Genomic DNA, 23,077 nt, shown 5'->3' with positions numbered 1-23,077 from the left:
TCAAGATGTGCAAAGGGGAAGCAACCTCTGCAAACTTTCGAATGAACCGCCTGTAGTACGAACATAGTCCCAAGAAGCTTCCAACTTCATGGACATTCTTCAAATCGGGCCAATCACGGATAGTGTCTATCTTGGCTGGCCGGATCCATTTACACTCCTGCTGCTGAGACAATGTGTCCCAAAAAGTGTATCTCTGAAGCAGATGATCTCTATGTTCTGCCTCATTCTTGGAGAAAACAATGATATCATCAAAGAAAGTGCCAACAAATAGCCTGTACTCTCGAAAAATCATGTCCATCATCCGATTAAATGTCAAAGGAGCATTGGTTAAGCCAAAAGACATTACCAAAAACTCAAATAACCCAAAAGTAGTCCGGAAGGCTGTCTTGTAGACGTCTCCCGGTGCGATTCGGATCTGATGATATCCACTCTTCAGATCAATCCTGCTAAAGCACGAGGATCCCTGTAACCTGTCGAGTATATCATCGATCCTAGGAATTGGAAATCTGTTCTTGATGGTGATTTTGTTGAGAGCTATGCACATTCTCCAAGATCCCTCTTTCTTCAAATCCAACAACAGTGGAGAGCAATACGGTGAAGTACTAGGCTGGACAAGACCCTTTTCCAAGAGGTCCTTCACTTAGTTCATAATCTTTTCATTCTATACTCGTCTCACACGATAAGGTGGCCGGTTCGGTGGCGTGCTTCCAGGTATCAGATCAATGGTCTAATCTTCAGGCCCTCTAAAAAGCAATCGGCATGAGTGTGGAGAAAAATATTGACGTTCTTTTGTTCAGGTCAAAAGATATTCAACCTTTATCGATCGTTCAGTTCTCTCTCAAAAGAATGAGTAACTGAAGTTCATCAAGTACAATCTCTGAGCCCTTCATTTGTCAAAGTCGCTTTCTCAGCCTGGTAGTCAACCACGGCGTAGTTCTTGTCGTACCAAGCAATTCCGAGTAGAACGTCACTCGCGTGCCCTGAACACCCCTGTCATTGCAAACGAAGTTTGCCAATGCTCGGTATAATGGCAACATCCCGTCCGGGTGCCAGTCGAACTACCTCCGCCTGTGGCGTCAGTCTGTCGGGCGTAATTCCAAATCGAGCCGCCAATTCCAAGTGAAAAGACGTTGGCCTTGGCTCCTTCAAAAGAGCTTCCTGATCCTTCACTTTGCCCCAAAAGCGGCAAAGTGTGTACTTTCATTCATTTGATTCGGTTCAAGTCCCACGCCATGTGGTACCACTTTTGCTTTTCTATCTGCCTTTTCTGCCACGTTCCTCAGCTGCTCTCGAACTCTCAGGCTGTCGTCGTCCTTATCATTCTATTCTTTCGGTGCCTTTTTAGGGCACTTCGCGAAGATATGTCCATGTTCCCCGCATCCAAAGCACTTCCCCTCTCTGATGAAGCGAGCTCTCTCCTCAGGAGTAAGCTTGGGTCGTGCATCCTTTTTTCTCTGGGTTGCTCTTTTTCTTTCTACTTTCATTCCCAAGAAGTCTGTTCGGCTCGTTGTGTCATGGCCTCATTTGTGGGGTAGGTCAGACTGCCAGAGTGAATGGCAAAGCCCCGCTTCACATGACTCATCAACTCCTGAATAGAAGCTGACCTCTGCTCCAAGCAATGATCTCGGATCTCTGTAGGTAGACCAAAGGTGAACCGCTCAATCTGTTCTCTGAACGAGATCTTCTTGAATGAAGAGGCGGGTAGAAAAGAGCTCCAGAATCTCTCACAGTAAGCATTTATTGTATCTTTCTTGGTCATCCGGAGATGGTTCCAAGCAGCTCGTATATCTCGTTCATACTCTTGCGTCAACCAAGAAGAAATAAAAAGCTTCTTAAATTTCAGCCATTTAACTGGCGCAGTCTTGTTTAAAAGAAGCGTGGACCACAAAGTGCGAGCATTCCCCTTAAAGTAAGAGACAACTCTCCGAATCTTGGAGTGCTCTGAGTAGCGTCCTCCCGCGAAAGCGATGTCAAACTGCTGTATAAAAGACAAAGCCTTCGAAGCATCTGAGTATCCTAAAAAAGTGTCAAATTTGTTACCTTCCTTAAACTCTCGGACTTTCTTGCTTTTATCTTCCAGAAAGTCATACTGGTTGGCTTTATAAAAATTCTTCTTGTTCGCATAAAAGTTTCCGTCATCGGAATCTGAGCTGTCTGTAGACGAGTCCTCAGTAGAACTGTCAGTCTCTGAGCGAGATTTAGCCTTCTTTGCCTTTTTCTTGCCCTTTCCGAAGCGTTGGTTCTTGCTTCGCTTTTTGGGTTTTCTATCTTCTTCGCTCGAGTCTGAAGAGCTAGAAGAACTCTAAGAAGAAGAAGAAGAAGAAGAACTGGGTACTCCTTCAAAGTGAGCACGCTTCTTCTGTTTCTTTGCTTTGTCAAATGTCAACTGACGACCCAAATAACCCGAGAAGTCACTGCTTTTTTCTGCTTTTTGCCGTGCTTTTTGGCTTTCTTTTGCGCGTCAAAAAGCTGAGCAATTCGTGCATCAACCACCTCTTCTAATTCCTTCTCTGAATATTTCTTGTGAGCAGAAGGTTTCTTGAGAGCGGGTTTCGGGGGTGTAGTGGTTTTCTGCCACTGCTCATGCCCTTCCTGAAAAGAAGTCTCGCTCATATATTTTGTAAATTTTTGGGCCTTCGCAAAATTGAACATCATCTTTGTTGCATCGCCAATCAATTGACGACGCTCCATCTCTCGTCGCTCCGCCTGAGTCGGCCGAGGCGGGCCATACTCTCTGTCGGAATCTTCATTGTGATCCCTGCCTGCATCTTCAAATGCAGAGGGAGTCGATTGATCCTTGCGTGAAGCCATAGGTGCTGCGGAAAACAAATTGGGGATCGGATTTCCAGTAAAAGAGAAATCGGCCGTGCTCTGATACCATTGTAACAGGCTTTTTTTTCAAGAAAAAGATCGATCTATTAGTTACTGAAACTGCCCATAAGGCTACAACCACCTCTTCAAGAGCGGGCTACAACAACCATGATGGGAGACTCTCCCAATGAAAAAACCAGCATATGTACAATGGGGCTAAATCAAGAAATGGGAGGAGGGAAAAGCCACACAAGTGGTCGGTAATGCCATCGGAGTACTCCTTGGACCATGGTGTAAAAAGGCCAAGGACGCCAGAGTCGAAGGAAAGCCTCTCTGCTCTCCTGCATGCGATCGGAGCTGCCTTGTAGTCCCTCAAGCTCTCTTTGAGAGTATGGATCAACTCTAGCCAAAAATCGCGAACAGTCTCTACTGGTGGCACAGGGCGAGCCTCAAAGATGCGGAAGCAACGGGCCCGCCAAATGAACCAAAGTGTCAGGCCACTGATGAGCTCCCAACACTCCTCTCTCTCACTGCACCACTCCTGTGGAGTAAGCTCTGTAGTAGTAGGCTGGAGTGTAGGTCGCCCCTCCTGCATCACTATCATCCTGCTGGTGGAAGATAGCTCAAACTGAAGTGCCGGGCCCATGAGGGTGGATCAAGCCGCTGCTCCCCAAGTGTACTGTCGAGCCGTGGAGAGAGCAGGCATCAGCCGAAGAACTCGTAGCCACACCTGCTGGGCCGCGGGAGAGTCCCAAAGACAGTGACGTTGACTCTCCACAAGATGGTCACAAGCTGCACATGCGGCCGAGAGACCACTATGCACTAGCCAGCTCCCAACTGCTGTAGCTCTGTGTGCGACCAGCCACTGAAACAAGGTGACTCGCCTCGGCCAACGTGACACTCCAAGTCAAGAATCGATCACCACAGCACCAAATAACCACTTCAACACAATTCACAAATCACAATAGATTTGCACTGGCCCGGCGGAGTTCCGTGCCTAGAGATATTGGCCCCAAAGACTGGCGCCCCTTTCGGTATTTCTTTATGTATTAAATCAATGTCAAAGTACAAAGAGCGGTTAGGGTTTTACTCTCAGACTCCGCGTCTAGATGCTCTGCAGAGTGAACCCTAAACCACGTATTTAAAGATTACAAGGGATGCCCAAAAGCACAGCCCCAAAAGCTTCAATTCCCAAAAAGCAAAATTCTCTCCTCCTCTCACACAAGAGAGTTTCTTATAAAAATAAAGCAAGGGAAATTTCTCTCTCTCTCTCTCTCTCTCTCTCTCTCTCTCTCTCTCTCTCTCTCAAGTCAAATTGCGTCACTCCAACTGCTATTTTTTCAGCTCCGCAGATTCCGAAAATTCGTACGCTGGCCACGTGGCATTTTCAGCCGCCTATGTTAGGGTTTCCAGCCACATTAGGGTTTCAGCCAGCAGTTAGGGTTAGGGTTTCCAAAAATTAGGGTTTCTTGCAAAAATTGGGGCTTGCAAGAATTTTAGGGTTTCTGATGTCAGTAGCCATGTCATCACTTTGTGACAGAAGCCCTCTGTATTCTTTGATGAAGGAGCCAAGGCCAACTTCTTTTCACTTGAATTGGCGGCTCGATTTGGAATTACACCCGACAAGCTGAGGCCACAGGCGGAGGTAGTTCTAGAGGCACCCAAACGGGATGTTGTCATTACACCGATCACTAGCAAACTTCGTTTGCAATGTTAGGGGTGTTTAGGGCACGAGGATTTCTACGTAATTCCCTTGGGAGGTTGTGACGTCCTACTCGGAATCCCTTGGTATCACAAGAACAAGGCCGTGGTTGACTACCGGGTTGAGAAAGTGACTTTGACAAATGAAGGGCACAGAGATTGTACTTGATGAAATTCAGTTTCTTTACTCGATTTTTATTTTTTTTCCTGGAGAGAACCGAATGATGATTAAAGGTCGAATATGTTTTGACCTCGAAAAAGAACGACAAGATTTTCTCCACACTCATGCCGATTGCTTCTCTGAGGGCTTGCCAAGCGAGTTGCCATTAGGTCGTCCTGAGGATCATACCATTGATCTAATACCTGGAAGCACACAACCGAACCGGCCACCTTACCGTGTGAGCCGGGCCCAGAATGAAGAGATTATGAACCAAGTGAAAGACCTCTTGGAAAAGGGTCTTATCCAGCCGAGTACTTCACCTTACTGCTCTCCGATGTTGTTGGTTTTGAAGAAAGACGGATCTTGGAGAATGTGCATTGACTATAGAGCTCCCAAAAAAATCACCATAAAGAATAAATTTCCGATTCTTGGGATCGATGATATTCTAGACCGACTACAGGGATCCTCTTGTTTTAGCAGGATCAATTTAAAGAGCGGAAATCATCATCCGAATCGCGCCAGGAGATGTCTATAAGACAGCTTTTCGGACGACCTTCGGTTTATTTGAGTTTTTGGTGATGCCTTTGGGCTTACCAATGCTCCAGTGACCTTTAACCGAATGATGGACAGGATTTTCAGAGAGTACAGATGTTTTGTGGGCACTTTCTTTGATGACATTATTGTCTTCTCCAAGGATGAGGCGGAACATAGAAAACATCTGCTACAGGTCTTTCAGGCATTACGAGAACAAAAGTTGGTGATTAATGCAAAGAAAAGTGAATTTTTCCTACCCGAGATACACTTTTTGGGACACATCGTCTCAGCAGCAGGAGTACAGATGGACTCGGCCAAGATAGCGACTATCGATGACTGACCCGATTTGAAGAATGTTCATGAAGTTAGAAGCTTCTTGGGCTTACGTTTTTACTACCGGCGGTTCATTAGAAAGTTTGTAGAGGTTGCTTCCCCTTTCCATATCTTAACACAAAAAGGAGTCCTTTTTTCGTGGGGATCCACAGAGGTGACTGTCTTTGTCACGTGCACATCTAGCCCTATGTGTACGTGGACAAGCTACTTCATGACAAGGGTTCAATCCAGTTCAGTCAGTCTAGAATAGGAAGTGTTCTGGCACTTTGTGAGTCTGTTCGAAGACCGTGCATGACCAGGCACTTAGAATAGATGCATATCCTCTGGTCGCACACAGCATGACCATCAAATTTCCATCAGAACCCATTAGTAGCATTTTTACAGTGCATAGACCCATTTTTCCTATTTTTGACATTTTTCACTTATTATTTTTAAGTGACTTTTGTTGGAAACTAGGTAGGGCAATCTAACTAGCCAAGTACATAAGAAAACCCTAGCACTAGCAATTCTGGCTGAAGAGGCAGCAGGAGCACTTGCTCAATAGGCAACTTCTCAGCAAGACCCCCAAGATGCTCTAGCGTTTTTGCATCACAACAGAGAAGCTAGCGTTTTTGGATCAAGACCAGCCCTTGCGTTTTTGTACAGTAGATCAGCCCAGCTACAGCAAGACAACAGGAACCTTGGCGTTTCAGCCCTAGCGTTTTGGTTTGCAGATCAGCCATAGCGTTAGCAGATTCCCACCACAGCAGATAATTTTCAGCCCTAGCGTTTTTGCATTAGCATAACACTTCAGCGTTTTGTAGATTCACCGCGACGGAATCCCAAGAAGCATCAGCGTTTTCAGTTTTCAACAGTTAGACCCCGCAATAGAAGTCCCAAACTTGCAGATCTCACCTTCCTGCAACAGATCCTCGTCGCACGGTGAGATCCAACGTAGTTTGCAGATTCAGCCCGGAAAACGCAGATTTCAGCATCTGCGTTTTCAGGCATCGTCATCATTGCCGTCATCATCGACATAGAGTCAGAATTCAGCAGATAAAGATTTGCAAATTTCAGCCCTTAGCATTTTCAGATTTCAGCCCATCTCGTCGTCGTCGACATCGTCGGCAAGTCCAAGCATTGTAGAGATTTGTGCAGTCAATAGTAGACCGCTCTCGCCATAGAGAGTGGGGCCTTCGGAGGAGGATTTGACAACATTCTCGTGTCGTATTCTTCTCTCTCTATCTCTCAGTCTAGCACCTTCATTCACAGTGTTCATCACATTGTTTGTGTCCATTGCACTCTCTCACTAAAGGAACGGAAGGCTCTCCCTTCCATAAGTAAAAGGAATCCTTGAGCACAATTCATAGCACTCATCTTCAGCAAAGTTCAACATTCACTCCGCAACACCTCTTAGCCTTTAAGAAATTGAAACAGAATTTGACTACATGACCACTTTTGACTTTGCCAGATTTGCAGAAGTCGTTTGAAGTATATTGTAATACTTGTGGTCGTAGTTCGGATGCGATCTTAATGCATGAAGGCCATGTCATTGCCTACGAGAGCTGATTGTTTTCAAGGCCGAAATTGACAGTACAAATATGTGAGAGAGAGCTTTTGGCGGTTACCCATGCTCTTACTTAGTGGCGACATTACCTACTCGGAGCCGATTTTACGGTTTTCACAAATGGTTGGAGTTTACACTACTTGTCACAGAAGCGGCTATCGGAAAAGCAGATGCGGTGGGCAAACATCTGGTCACACTTTTACTTCCAGATTGTCCATGTGCAGGGACAAAAATTGGTGGCAAATACTTTGTCCCGGAAGCTGTTAGTTCTGGCTATTTCCGCGATACACCATAGAAGCTTAAAGGATATGGTCAGTCAGTACGCCACAGATACAGATTTTTGTAGATGTATTCAGTTGAATACATAATGGGGAGGCAGTAGCGGAATATTCCATTCGGGATGGCTACTTGATGAAGAAAACAATGTTGTGCGTTACACAGCCGTTGAAGCAAAAGGTTCTAACCGAATGCCATTGTCCACCTTTTACGGGTCACCGCGGCATTGTTACCACCTTGAAAGGTGTGGAGAGATACTTTTGTTTAGCCGAGACTCAAGAAGGATGTGGACGATTTTGTACGCAGTTGCTTGGTATGCCAGAAGGTCAAGTTTGGCATAAAGCACAGGGATTGTTACAGCCTTAACCCATACCCACCCGCCCCTGGGAAAGTATTGCATGGATTTCATTTTTGATCTCCTGAGAACACAGAGTGGGCACGATGGTATCTGGACTGTTATTAACAAATTTGGCAAATTGCCCAGATATTCAGATTACATGGCATGCCTGAGACAATAGTCTCTGACAAAGATCCCCGATTCACGAGTTTGTTTTGGAAGGTTTTTTGGGAGAACATTGGCACACGGTTGCAGTTCTCGTCATCTTTCCATCCGCAAACAGATGGGCAATCTGAGATTGCAAATTCAATCGCACTAGATTTGTTGAGGTCTTCTTCTTTGAATTTGAAGACTTCATGGGAAAAGGGTTTTTACCTTTGGTGGCATATTCCTACAGAAACACGATTAACTCTTTGATAAGGAAGGTGCCATTTGAGATTATTGAATTTGCTACGAAGGTTTCACCCTTCCTTAGCACAAAAGATAAGATTTTTCTTTGAAACCGACGAGTTTACGAGGGACTTGGATTTGGTCCGGAAGGCTTTGGAGAAATCTTAGAAAAAGGCAGCAGATCAACATCGGTCGCGATTTGAAGTTGAAGGAGAACGATGGGTGCTCTTACTTTTTGAGAAGGCACAACTGAGATAGAAAAAGCGAAAGGAGCGGCTTTCTCGAAAGTTTAGCATGAGATACTATGGACCTTTCCAGATTTCTGAAAAGATAAATGATGTCTCCTTTAGACTGAAGCTCCCCGACACTTGGAGGCTTCACAATGTTTTCATGTGAGTCTCTTGAAGCCTTTTAAAGGCGATGTGCCCGATGATGGGGAGCCAGATGAGCAACCCGAATTGGAGGAAAACGAGCACTCGTTCCAAAACAGGTATTGGAACAGAAAGATAGAAAGATTAAAGGTAAAGCGATAAGACGGTTCTTGGTTAAATTCAAGACCTACTCCGCATTGGATGCGAAGTGAATGGAGGAGGAGGACCTAGCAGATACTCCTTAGATTGTGAATCTTTACCTCAAAGCATTTCGTTTAGCATCGTCTATTCCAAATGGAACCTTGAACTCAGCTTGGGTGGAATTTGGTGCAACGGGAATTCACGAGGAGAGTTGCTCCACTCCTTTGTCAACAGATTGCCCTAATTTTGATACTAAAGTCACTAATGTGTCTTTTGAGTTTCAGGGATACTGTGAACTGACAGTATTCTGCTGTATAACTTTATAAACTGGAATTCCCAAAAATGATACTGATTGATTTGTACTTGACTTGTTTGAGTGCAGGAACTAATAGACGAAATGACTGCAACATTTCGGTCTGATAAATCTCTAGACGTGTAGATAGCGGAGGCAGTTTCACTAGGTGGGAACCAGCTCCTGGAAAGCCGAGCAGCGGACCATTCAGTAATTACTACCACAGTAACTCCAAGAGGCTATAAATAGGACCCATTACATTGTAATCGGGTTGGCAATTGTTGGCTGTACTTGTGGGTTGTTTTAACTTTTATCTTTTGACTTCCTACTCTTAGTGTGCAAGGTGGTACCAAACGTACTGTACGTGGCGTATATGTACGTACTGTACGTTGTTCCGTACAGGAAAATTTTTTACGTACGTAAAAATACGTACTCTTGTAAAAAAACCGCAAAGTACTAAATTTTCTAGGACATTTCCAATAAAAAACAAGAGAGAAGCCAACAACTTATAGAGACATTCAAAGACACGTTTTACAAGACAACCATATACTATGTAACTATTGCAAGAGATTTGGATTTTTATTTTAAATCAGCATTGTATGGGCTTCCCACACACCCCAAACCCCCAACAAAAAAAAAAAAAAAAAACCGGCATACGGATTGTTCCATACGGTACGGATCTGTACATAACGTCCGTACGGTACGGAACGGATCAGTACGTACGTTTTGATCCAACCTTGTTAGTGTGTGATTGTAGTCCTGAAGTTGTTCCTAAGCTACATTATCCCCACTTGTACTCTTACTCTATAATTCTTAATACAGTAGTCGAGTATACTTCAGCCAGAGATGCTTTGTATCCACTCCTTCTAAATCTGAATCTGAATCTAAATCTAAATCTGAATACTAATTCCAGTCATGCAACTTGTCTATTTCTCAGGAGATGTATTACAGTCCATGTAACTGTTCCAGCTCAGTTTCTATCTTTTCCTCCAATTCTATTGATTGAACTAATAATTCCCAGTAGCTGTAAACTCTTAACACTGGAATCAGCTATCTAAAGAGATCAGCTCCAATACCATTTTGGCGATCACGGTGGCTAGAGTTGTTGCTTATTGACCAGCAGACTTCTCTCCCAGTTTCAGTTTCAGTTGCAGTAATGACACCCAAACCCAGTCGTGGCCAAAAACCATCCTACCGTGTTGACCCTATTCCTGAGGAGTCAGAAAGAGACTCTGATCCCAAGGATAAACAAGTAACTGACACTGAGGCTCAGGAGGAGCACATTCATGCTGATGAGACACAGGACTCTCAGCATTCTAGTCAGTCCAGAAGACGCAGGGCTGAACGGGAGGAACGCAAGGCCAAGAGTTCTCGGACCACGCAGGGAGACAAAGGAGCCAAAGGAAGTAAAGGAAGTCGTCATACTTCCATTCATAGTTTTTTTCATACGCGTCCGATTGGGCAATTGGGCTTCCGGGTGCATCAGCGTATGATTGCCGCATAATTGCCGTTTCCGGACATGAGCAGGGCGATTTTGACAAGCTGGTGAAATTTCCCCAAATTGTCAAATGTGCCCCAAAACGTCTCTGCGCGAGTTTATTAAAAATTGCAGTGCTGCCGTTTCTGCACACAAAGACTCGATTGAGGCTTGAGAGTCGCGACCACGAGCCGGGCCCTACCCACACACTCTCCCGCGCGCGGCTAATTCTTCACTTACGCCCTCCGTTACCCGTGGGCCGTGGGCTACTCTTGAGTCTTGACTCGTGAGGCCTCCACTTTGTCAAGGTTTGCAATGTGCACCTTGCAAGTTTGCAGAATCCAGATGGGCCGAGTGAAGCGTCCTGAATGACAGTATGTAGAACAATTGAAGCCTCAAAAGAAAGGGCAATTTACATGTAAATGCAAGTATTGTAGGCATACTTGGGACGGCGGTCCCTCCCGTATTCGTGCACATTTATTGTCCCTCTTTGGCTATGGTGTAGGCCCATGTGACAGTGTGCCAGAGGATGTCAAAGAGGTGGTCACAAGATTGCATGTAGATGTACAGAATGATGGGAAAGACCCAAATGCATTTGTAGATGCCTTGGTGGATGATTTGGGAGGTAATGCCTCTCTATCTCAAGGAGGTGCCTCAGGCTCAATGAGTGCACATCGATAAGGGAGTGCTCATGTAAGTGCCACTGGGACTTCGGCTTCCAAATCAAATGTGGGGTCCTCGAGCAAGAAGAGGAAGGTTGCACAAGGGCCTTTGGCAAGTGCATTTAGCTTGCAAGCACGCAAGCAAGCAGATCAAGCCTTGCGCAGGTTTTTTTATGCAGAGGACATTCCTGAATGGAAAGTGCGGAGTCCTTTCTTTTTGGAAATGGTCAAGGCAATTGGACAAGTTGGTCCATCTTATGTGTCTCCCATATACAATGCTTTGCGCACCACAGAGTTAAATGATGAGGTCAAATGCATTGGTCATGAGATCATGGATGTGCGCGAGAAATGAAAAAAACATGGATGCACAATTGTATGTGATGGATGGTCTGACACTAGACGCAGGTCTATCATTAACTTTCTTGCATGCTCTATACATGGTTCTGTGTTTTTGAAATCTGTGGACACATCTGGGGAGACAAAGACATCAGAATTTATTTTCAAGCAGCTTAAGGATGTGATTATTGAGGTAGGACCCTCCAACGTTGTGCAGGTATGCATGGACAATGCAACTAATTGTGTTGGGGCCAGGCAAATGGTGCTAAGTTTCACATATGGTGGCAATGGAACACTCAATGCCTTTCCCTTCTCCGTATTGAAACGTTGCAAAACCTTGTCAATATACTCTGTTTGAGATAACCAAATCAACTTCTTTGATCTGTCTCTCTCAATGCGCATACCAAGTATATGACTTGCCTCACCCATGTCTTTCATGTCAAACGATTTTGCCATCTTTGACTTCAAAGCTGAAATTTCTTCCAAGTGCTTGCCAGCAATCAACATGTCATCCACATACAAAATAAGGATCAGCCAGCTGCCATCCTTAGCCTTCTTTGTATATAGACAGTGATCGAACTCACTACGTTTGTAGCCTTGAGAAAGCATAAACTTGTGGAACTTATGGTACCATGCCCTCCGTGATTGTTTTAAGCCATAAAGACTCTTTAACAACTGGCATACCAAATCTTCTTTGCCTTTCTCAACAAACCCTTCTGGCTGCTGCATGTAAATTTCCACATCTAAATCACCATGCAAGAACGCTGTCTTGACATCCATTTGGTGCAACACCAAATCTAATATGGCAACCAATGCAAGAAAGCATCTCAATGTAGTCATCTTGACCACCAGAGAGAAGACTTCACCAAAGTCAATGCCTTGTTCTTGCTTAAAGCCCTTGGCAACAAGCCTTGCTTTGTACTTTGGCTGACTATCATGAGCGGTGATCTTATACCTGTAAACCCATTTACAAGGTAGAGCCTTTTTGCCCTGTGGTAATTTAACTAGCTTCCATGTCTTGTTTTTATGCAGAGCTGTCATCTCTAACTGCATGGCCAATTGCCAATTCCCGGAGTCCTTCATTTGCACTGCTTCCTTGTAACATGAAGGCTCATTGCAATCAGTCAACATGACATAGTTCATAGATGGAACAAACCTATCAGGAGGGCGCGTGATACGTCCAGATCTACGCACAATAGGTGGCTCGGGCTCAGCACAACCTGTGGTTCCACTCTATCCTGTCCTTGCTCCTCTTGAGTCCTAATATTTTGTCTTGCACGTGCAGGTCCATCTTCTTGGAAGACAACTCTTCTAATCTCCTCAACCCTCTCTGGTTTAGAATGATATTTGGATTCATTAAAGTGAACATCATGGCTGCGGACAACCTTTCTGGATTCGGGATCCCAAAGTCTGTACCCCATCTCACCAGAATTACCATAGCCTAGAAAGATGCACTTTCTACTCTTTGGCTCAAGTTTGTTCCTAAATTCCTTTGGAACGTGAGTATATGCCTCACAGCCAAAGACTCTGAGATGCTTGTATGAGGGCATTTTGCCTGACCATACCATCTCTGGCACTGAATCCTTCTGCAAAACCTTGCTAGGAGATCTATTTACAAGATGAACAGCTGTTGATACAGCTTCAGCCCAAAACCCATTTGGCAGCTATGCATTAGACAACATACTTCTGACCTTCTCTTGTATGGTCCTATTCATCCTCTCAGCAACACCATTTTGAGGAGGATTGTAAGGAGCAGTAAGTTCACGTTTTATATCTTTTGACTCACAAAAGTCCTGAAAGGCCTTTGAAACATACTCTCCACCATTGTCAGTGCGTAAGCATTTAAGCTTCTTGCCACTCTGATTCTCCACAAGTGTCACAAACGTTTTGAAAACACTAAACGCTTCATCCTTGTGCTTGAGAAACTAAACCCATACTTTCCTCAAGTAATCATCTATAAATGTCATAAAGTAAGAAGCTCCCCCTAGAGATAGGTTAGGCATAGGTCCACACAAATCACTATGAACAAGTGCCAACTGTGTATCTCTTCTACTGCTTCTATGCTTATGTGGCTGCTGTGTTTGCTTACCATACAGACAATGTTCACAGAATTTAAAATCATTAAATGAAAAGCCAGGCAAATAACCAGAACGAGACAAGATTTCCATTCCCTTTTTGGACATACGTCCTAACCGGCTATGCCACAAAGAAACGTTCGGCTGCTCGGTTACATTGATTACATTTTTAGAGACATTTGATACATAAATCATGTAAAGTCCTCCAGACTTTACTCCATGTGCTACTATCATAGAACCCTTGGATATCTTCCACATGTTCTGTCCAAAAGTGGTGACGTAGCCAGCATCATCAAGTAAACCTGTGCTGATCAAGCTCTTTGTAATTGCGGGAACATGTCTCACATTCTTCAGCGTGAAAGAAGAGCCATTCTGAAACTTCAATTGAACATCTCCAACACCTAAGATCTCACATGTCTGCCCATTGCCTAGCCGAACATGATCTTTAGTGGTCACATAAGAGGTAAACCACTCCTTGTTTGGAGACACATGAAGTGATGCCCCTGAGTCTATAATCCAGTCACTCAGTGCATTTCCATCAAATGTTGTAAGAAGAGCTGAGTCCATTGTATTTTTCAAGAAGTAGATGTCTCCTCACACTAAACTGTCATCCTCTGCAACAGTGTTTGTCACATTTATTTCTTGAATCTTCACTGAGGACTTGTTCTTCTCACCATGGTCTTCAGCTTTCTCTTTGCCTTTTTCTGCTTTCCATTCTCTGAGTCTCTTTTCATGTGACCCTTCTTGCCACAATGGTAGCATTCTATGTCACTCTTGCCTTTAGCACTGTGGGACTTGCTACGAGACTGATTCCTCTTTCCACCTTTGTACTTTTCTTTGGTCCTTCCCCTGACAACCAAGGTTGTTCCTTTGCCTTTGTCCATTGTCTTTCTATTGGTTTCTTCAGTAAGCAGACTTCCTTCTACACCTGCTATGTTCAAACCATCTGGAGGTGCAGAATTACTCAAAGCTGTGCGAAAAGTGTCCCAACTTTCCGGCAATGTGATCAACAGGAACATAGCTCTAACAGGTTCATCAAACTTAACACCTTGAGCTGACAACTGACTATAGATTGTGTTGAATTCATTCAGATGATTGGACATAGGTGTCCCTTCTTTCATCTTCAAGTCAACAAGCTTTTTAAGCCAGTATACCTGTGAAGCTGCACTCTGCTTCTCATAAAGATCTCTCAGCTTTAACCATGCTTGAATATCGACATCTCGTCTGCTACATTGAAGTAAACGCTTTCTGCCAAAGTCAGCATAATGGTAAAAAGTGCCAATTCATCCATTTCGCTCCATTCATCTTCGTCCATATCTTCTGGTTTTATCCCCTTGAGCTTTATAGGTTTTATCTGCTTCTTTTGTACCAACACGTGCCAAATCTGCTGCTTCCACAATGGGAAATTGGTTCCATGCAGCTTCTTGATATTGTAAAGAGCAGTGTCCTGTGATCCAGCCATAGCTACGCTTCACAGTAGTTTACTTTCCTGGGAAAAATTCGGCAGAGTTTCCCCTGTAAACTGACCTCTGAACCAATATCAACCTTTCAAATGAAACAAGCAAGCTTCAGATTCTGCATAAATTTCGGCAGAGTCTCCTTTGTAAAATGGCTCTGGTGTACTCAAAACAGACCAAAAAACAACTCAAAAAAAAAAACACTGTCTCTCTGACAGTGTAAGCTGTGGGTAAACCTTTCCTGCACCTGTACTGTCTCTGACTGTCCTGTCACTGTCCTGTAAGCATAGACTGCGACAATGCCTCAACGGCAGTAAAGCAAAGATGCAATCCCAACTGTCTAACTCACAGTCAATACATCCTAGCTACCTATCTAAGGGTGCTCGAGGGATCGCTCCAAGACCTGTATCACCGAAAGGATCTCAACATTCGAGAATCCCCCATCTCAATAAAACCTCACTCGACCCTCAACAAAGGCTGCAGTAAATCTGACAGTACATAGACTTCCCACAAAGTCATACATCCACAAATTTCCCACTCTATGCTGTAACCGCTGCGGCGGTTGTTTGCTGCGTGACTCACAGCCAGCAAACCCTCAACAGACATACATCATCTTTGACAATACATCCCATGTGGAAGTACTCAAAAACACACCAAAAAACAGCTCAAAAAAAAAAACATTGTCTCTCTGACACTGTAAGCTGTGGGTAAACCTGTCCTGCACCTGTACTGTCTCTGACTGTACTGTCACTGTCCTGTAAGCATAGACTGCGACAATGCCTCAACGGCAGTAAAGCAAAGATGCAATCCCAACTGTCTAACTAACAGTCAATACATCCTAGCTGCCTATCTAAGGGTGCTCGAGGGATCGCTCTGATACCAGTTGAAGGAGTACGAGCGGAAGTGCGACGCGAGAGAGAGTGCGAGAAGAAGAGCACGACGATATGGTTAACTCTCGCTCTACTGTAATGTGTAGAGCATAGTGAGTTCTTATTAGGTTTTAACAAAAGAATATGTGTACATACCTGGCGGCCCACCCACTTACCTGGGCGACCACATTGGGCTTTATACCCCAACAGATGTAGGGGCCTATACGGAATCCCGGATTTCACGTTGACATGCTGACGTGGCAACTGTACGAACGCAATTCACGTTGAAATGCTGACATGATAGTTGTATGGATTTCCGCAAAACGCGCTGACAGCTTTTGGCACTAGTACTTTTTTCCAACTTAAGGTTTTGAGTTTGAAGCTTTTTATGTAACTGCTTTTTAGGCCAAGAGCCTTTAAATAAGTACCATGGGCTCTTTCTCTGGCATGCTTCTAAGGGAAGGTGCAGAGGATGGAGTACCGGCATTGTACTAAGTTCAAGCAATATAAAGAAATACCGAAAGAGGCGCCAACGTTTAGATCCAGTGCTCTCTTGGAGTGAAACTCCGCCACTCCTCGTCTCGTGTGCCGTGCACTCTCTATCTCTTTTAGTTTAGTTGTTATTTGAAGTGCTTAAGGTTGTTCAGTCTATTCTTTTCCATTGGCACGTGGTGCCCATCCTGTGACACTTGCTCTTGGCCGATGGTGTTTCCCTGGTTGGGATGGGCTCACTGTGGAATTTTTTCTCTCTTTTTGGGAGTCCTTAAGCGTGGTCTAAACAGAAGTTGTCGTTCTCTTGGAAAGAGGGTTTGCTGAAATTGTTGCCTGAACAGCTTTGTGAGCAGTTTCACATTGGCGGCCGATTACTCTTATACCGGTTATTTGTGAAATCTTGGCTAAAATGATTGTTGATCGTATCAACACACCTCTTATGGCGGGTATCCATTCAACGCCGTACAGCTTCATCCTTCGTCGCCAAATTTTGGATAATTTGGCTAATGTATTGATTGGAATGGAATGCGCCAAATATACCCAAATTTTAAATAATTTGGCTAATGTATCGATTGGAATGGAATACACCAAATATACCCAGCAGGATGTACTCGTACTGCAGGTAGACATTGATACGGTATAGTGGGATTTCGTTGCCGCTACAATGCGAGCCCTTGGATTTGGTCCAAAGTTAGCTAATGTTGTATATTTTCTGTATGTTCACAGTACGTTTTCAGGCCTTTTTAATGGTGAGTTGACTGAACCTTGGCCTCTTGGATGCTCTGTCAGGTAGGGTTGCCCACTCAATGCCTTGTTGTATGCCATTGCCACTCACCCTTTGTTGTTGCATTTGGATCACTTAACTTCGCTTGGTCGTCTTGATCTGTTAAAATTACCCTCTAGGAATGACTTAATTGTGCAAGCTTATGCCAATGACTTGCTGTTCATGCCCCGCACCAACCAGGAGGATGTGCGAGAGATCATGCAGGCAATGGATACATTCAGTCTCGCAACAGGCCTTAAGGTTAATTTCCAGAAATCTAAACTCATGCGCAGTGACCGGCTTCCTCTTTTGTGGCTTGGCAAAATTCTTGATTCGCATGTGGTTGTCAAACACTTGGGGTATCCTATTGGCTGGCAGGTATCCAACACTCGTCAGGTGGATTGGGTCATGCAACGCCTCAATATCGAATTGCATTATTGGAAATTATCTACCTGGCCGTTACATGCTGGACTCCGCATTGCCCAAAGCATCATGATGGCATATGTTCAATTTTACTTGCCGTTGTTGCATTGGCCTCCTCCTAGCCTCTCCTCGCTTATGTCTGATAATGTATCTCATTTGTGGCGCAGTAGTTCTCACAAGAAAGGCCTCCATTTGTTCTCAATGGAGAAACTTTGCACTCCGAAGCGTTTTGGGGGGCTGAATATTTTGGACCTTCGTCGCCATGCTTTAGCGAGGAAGGCCATGTTATTGCCTACTCTTGCACAGCAGTCTCAGCCATGAACAGTTATGATTGCTGCACTTTGTCAGCATGCTACCACTTCTGACTTTGGTCAATGGCAAACTTCCATCTGGGAGCTTGTGTTTTTCAAGATAGTCGGCCAGATTCCTGGTTGCTCGGTCACCTCTAGTTTGCTCCTCTGCTCGGAAAGCCGTTACGAATCATCTTTCTTAGCATGGCAGACAACGAACGAATGGGAATTCCCTGCAGAAAGCATTCATTGGAGTAGGGCATTCTCTCTTACTCTTGCTGACCGCTCGCCTCCCCAGGCATACTTCCTTTCTTGCCGAGGCATACCCACAATGTGTGTGTGTGTGTGTGTGTGGGGCCGGGGGGGGGGGGGGGGGGGGGGGGGGGGGGCTGGCTTCAATGCCTGCACACAGAGCCTTGAGTGTGAAATATTTGATTTTGAGGACCCTATCCACCTAATTACCTTAGACTTGGTAAAGATGGGATGAACGGGGCTCATACCTTTGTAATACATAAAAGGCAAAATTCCATTTACAAATAAATGGTTGAAGCAAAATATCAGATACAGCCAAAGGTGAAATTCCCTCTAGATAGACTTCATAAAACAAAATTGAGGGGAAAACCCTACAGATGCATACAAGGGTTGAGAAAAATGCATCCAGGGCTAAGAGAGGAAGCTGAGAGAGGAGGATTCGCAGCGGCACCACATAAATCTGCCCAAAACATAGTCAGCCCTCAAGCAATGCAATACCCACAGAAAAACATCAACTTCTAGAGCTTCCTAGACCAACTAGTGGCCAAACCATCACGATAGAGTGAAGGTTTAATCTACCATCCACATGGAGAAAAGCAATGCTGAAAGATTTCACATACTCCAAGGGAAAAAAATCCACATAATTTGTGCCTCTAGCATCTGTTGCATCCAACTCATAAGATCTCTATGTGGCACCCCAAATTTAGATGTAATGTAAAGCCTCTTAACAGATATTGCCACTCATTGTTAAGCCCCAGACACCCTTGCTCAGCTTTAGCCTTCCTTGCTTTATACTTCGTTTTTTTATTTTTCAGGTGTCATGGAACCTTTTTGCATTCAAAGAACTTTCCCTCCTTGTGGTGCTCTAGTTAATTTAGGGTGAATGGTCTTCTTGTTGGTGCTTAACTTCACATCTTTGGGGCTTATATCACCATCTTTGTTCGAAAGCTACATTCTTGCAATGATGCTCCCAGACCCTGTTTGGCTTTCTTCACATTCCTATAACATCTATTCGGATATACATGGGTTTTGTATTGCTTTTTTCTTTCGGAAAGCCCAAATTGATTATGTACATCAGAAACAGCTTCAACATTGGTAGCATGTGCCCATTTTTTGACTATTTAAGCCAGTTCTATAAGATTAAGTAAAACAGTTCCTGGCCAAATTAAGTAGAACTGTTCTTGGCCAGATTAAGTAGAACTGTTCTTGGCGAGATTAAGATTGCCCATCTGATATAGTGCATAGATGGGAAACAGCCTCCATCTGACAATGTGTAAGTTGCTATATAAGCCTGCATATATATTTTGCCAATGCATTTTTACAATTGCTACATAGGCTATGCATAAACGTGTTCCCAATGCAGATTTTAACTGCGACATGAACTATGAAAAACACATTTTCTGAGGTTTAACTGCAATAACAATTTATGAGCATCAGTGCATGCAGGCGAGGGTAAAGATCCTGCAGAAGTATGTGTGCATGCAGATAGGGTTAAGAGTCTGAAGTTTTGATTACTTGAAGAAAATAAAGCTGGCAGTGGAATGAGCACTAGAGTAGAGATCAGCAACATCTTCACACGTACCTGTAAAGTTTCCGAAAAGGCAGTCTTCGATCTCTTTAAAAATTCTTCAAACTCAGAAGTGTCACCTGAAAGCCCATCAAAATAGCCTGCACTTTCTAGTCCTTCCTTGAACTGCTCAAATAGCCTGTCTTCCATACCAGCTGTTTCAAGAGAGAGAAATCCAGTGAGTATTGAAGGAAAGTGAGGTACAGAAAACGTGAATTACTAAACCTGACAGTAGCATCCAAAGATGGAAAGAAAGAAAGAAAGATTTTATAACCATCAAAGGCCGAGCTCGGCTTATGAACACAAAAGACTTACATGTGTGGTGTTTCCTCTGTCACCCCATAAAAAAAGGAAAGGCTGAACTGAAAATGAAAGACTATAGGCTGACTTATAAAGCTGGTGCTAGCCTGCTAGGACTCAGTCAAGTGTATACAATGAGTGAGGAGGTGCTACTGCCGGTGATGACCATAATGGATGGAGGATGGAGATTTACTGCTAGGGGCTTGTAATGCAAGACTACATGCATAGGGTCACAGGGTACAAGCATCATATGCAATCTTGCTAGGTCCATCTAATATACTGGGGGTGGAGTATGGTGTACATCAGTGAGGGGGGTGTCAACGACCCCCTGAAGAGTATGCTTGAATTTGATATGAGCTAGGCAATCATTTTGCAGTCCCTCCATGGAACTGGTCTTTGACCTCCGTCATCTCTCGCTGATCGAGGCAGGACATCCAAAACCAGGTCCTCCCCGTCTCCTGCTGACCTCTCTGCCCTCTAGAGAGTAACCTCCTGCTGTGTGGGGACCTGAGGTGGAGTGGATCTCTAAAAGAATGTAGTGATTTGCATTTGACGCCCTCTGCCTAGTGCTTTTTGGGCCTCTAAAATTTCTGTGTCGCTGAATGTCCACTATAAACCTCCCCAACTGGGATAATTTGCTGACTCTAAAAGCTGGCGGAGGGACCTCAAACTCATTGCTGTCCACCTTCCCCGCTCCTCACCCTCCCCTCCTTTTCTCTCAGTCTACATATCCTCCTGCCTCTTGCTACAGACTGGAGTGGGACTTCAGTGCTTTAGACTCTCTTGGAGAGTTTACCTGCGAGATGTGGGGGATCAGGCATCCCGCGACTACATCCGAAGTCACCCGGAGCCTGGCTTGGATGGTAGTGCAGTTGCTCTTCTACACTACTGATCATTTGGATTGCTACCTTCAGAGTTGCTTACACTCACCCTCGGTAACCTTACAGCCGACTTATCCCCCGACCTGGGCAGTAGGCCACTCCCAACTCATTTACATTGAGAGCCACACCGAGATGCGGTTTAGTGGCGTTGTTGGCGTGGATTTTGTTTTGTTGACACCGGAGGATTGGAGGCAGGAGATACAGGCAAGACGGCGCAAACAGATTGGTCTGGCCTTTCCCCTTCTCAGAGATTCCTCACACCCCAGACTGCTCTATCTGGCTTCCCTACTTCTACAGGAAGATTACAGTGCAGACAGCTTGGTCTGACCACACCTGTTCTCAGAGGCCCTTCACAACGCAGATTGTTGAGTCTGGCTTCCCCCTCATCTTGGATTACCCTACCTACTGACAGGACACCATCAGGAGGTGGTCCGTGCCGTCTCTCAGTGAATGTTGCAGCTTACAGTAGCTTCGACAGTGCAGACTGTTTAGTCTGGCTTTCCTTGTTTCGCAGAATATTTACGATGCAGATTGCTAAATCTCGCCTTCCTGGAGTTTTTTCACAGCTTAGCCACCTGGCCACACTGGGTTACAGGTTCATGCATTGACAGGCTTCCGGTCATTCTCATGACGGTTCTTGGGCTTCCCCATTTTCTACGGACGGTTTGACTACAGACACCACAGATCCTATTGGGCACGACACTTGCAGGTCTATTGGCACTCCTTTCGCGACAAGGATTTGTTTTCACACTCTGTTCGGGACCTCTACGCAGTATTTTCACCCTCTATCGACGGAGTACAGACGTTTGCTACACTACTCGTGACGGCACTTTATCATGGAGATCTCTCGGAGGTTGGGACACCCCAAACTGCTGTTACACTAATCGAGTATCCTTTAGTGGACATTGCAACAGACATCTTCATTATTTGCCTCACATCTTCGGCTTCACGCAATTTGTTCTGCATCAGGTGTTGAGAGGGGGTGTTAGATTTACAGCACTCTCTTGCTTCACATAGGTTGTAAGGTGCAGCGGAAGTGAATGTTGAACTTTGCTCAAGATGAGTGCTCCGAACTCTGCTCAAGGGTTCCTTTTACTTACGGAAGGGAGAGCCTTCCGTTCCTTTAGTGAGAGAGTGCAAATGATCACAAACAGAGTGAATGACACTATGAATGAAGGTGCTGAGACTCAGAGATAGAGAGAAGAATACGACACCAAAATGTTGTCAAACCCTTCTCCAAGGGCCCCACTCTCTATGGCGAGAGAGGTCTACTATTGATTGCACAAATCTCTACAATGGTCTGAATGCAATGGACTTGCCGACGATGTAGACAACGATGAGGACGATGACGAGACGGGCTGAAATCTGAAAACGCTAAGGGCTGAAATCTGCAAATCTTGTATCTGTTGAATTCTCACTCTATGTCGGTGACGACGGCGATGATGACGACCCGACGACGATGCGCTGAAAAGGCAGAGGCTGAAATCTGCGAATGGCGGGCTGAATCTGCAAACGCTGGCTGATCTGATCCTACGGCAAGGATCTACTACGGGAAGGTGAGATTTGCGAGGTTTAGGAGCGGCAGTACGGATCCTGACTGCTGAAAATGCAAAACGCTGATGCAGAAAGTGGTTCTGTCGCCAAGGAATTGCAAAACGCTAGGCTGATTTGCTGTTCCAAAACTGCTAGGGTTGATGTTGATATCTGCTGCAAAACGCTAGAGAATCTGTTCTCGCCAGGCTGATCTGCAACTTGCGAAACGCTGGGGCTGATCTGTAGTTGATGAAAACGCTGGGCTGTTCTTGATGGCTGGAAACGCTAGGTTGTGTTGGGTTAAAGGCCCAAATGTCCCCCCTTTTGTGTATAGTTTAAAGGTTATTAACCTTTGGCCAAGTTCACATTGAACTTCGCCACTAACTTTAAAATCGGTCCTATACTTTTAATAAAGGGAAGGTGAGTCATTTTACTCACTTAATTCTTCCCCTTCCAAAATCGTGTAGCGCTCCTGCTCTCTCTCCCACTTTCGATCTATAGCGCCCTCTACACTGCAAGCACTCGCCCCTCTCCAAGGTACACACCCTGCACTTCCTCGCGTGCTCTATCACTTGCACACACCGCTTCGCGCTCATCAACTGGTATCAGAGCCCAATTAGGGTTTGCTCCCAAACCTGCAAACACTGATTTTCAGTCAAGGAGGTCAACTTTCACCCGAGATTTTGCAATTTCATCGCCAAAGGAATCGTCCCCTGACACTAGAGAGCTCCCGGCAAGTCAAATTGACCTAAAGAACAGGCTGAAATTAGGTCAAAATCAGCAAATTACAGGTTATGACAGCAAAATA

At 44.8% G+C, this 23,077-nt stretch overlaps 1 protein-coding gene across 3 annotated transcripts in view; it reads right to left on the bottom strand.

Moving 5' to 3' along the window:
• Positions 1 to 23,077, bottom strand: part of TPR8 (Tetratricopeptide repeat (TPR)-like superfamily protein) — a 121,867-nt gene that overhangs the window by 58,363 nt on the left and 40,427 nt on the right. For all 3 annotated transcript variants that reach the window (XM_086495879.1, XM_086495878.1, XM_086495877.1), the window contains exon 4: positions 19,571 to 19,710. In XM_086495879.1, coding sequence (XP_086352005.1) covers positions 19,571 to 19,710 — 140 coding nt within the window. The remainder of the gene's footprint in view (positions 1 to 19,570; positions 19,711 to 23,077) is intronic.

This window comes from Adiantum capillus-veneris, chromosome 22 (genome assembly GCF_014529385.1).
Source record: "Adiantum capillus-veneris isolate H3 chromosome 22, ASM1452938v2, whole genome shotgun sequence".
NCBI lineage: Eukaryota > Viridiplantae > Streptophyta > Polypodiopsida > Polypodiales > Pteridaceae > Adiantum > Adiantum capillus-veneris.
This window is presented reverse-complemented; position numbering and strand designations above follow the sequence as displayed.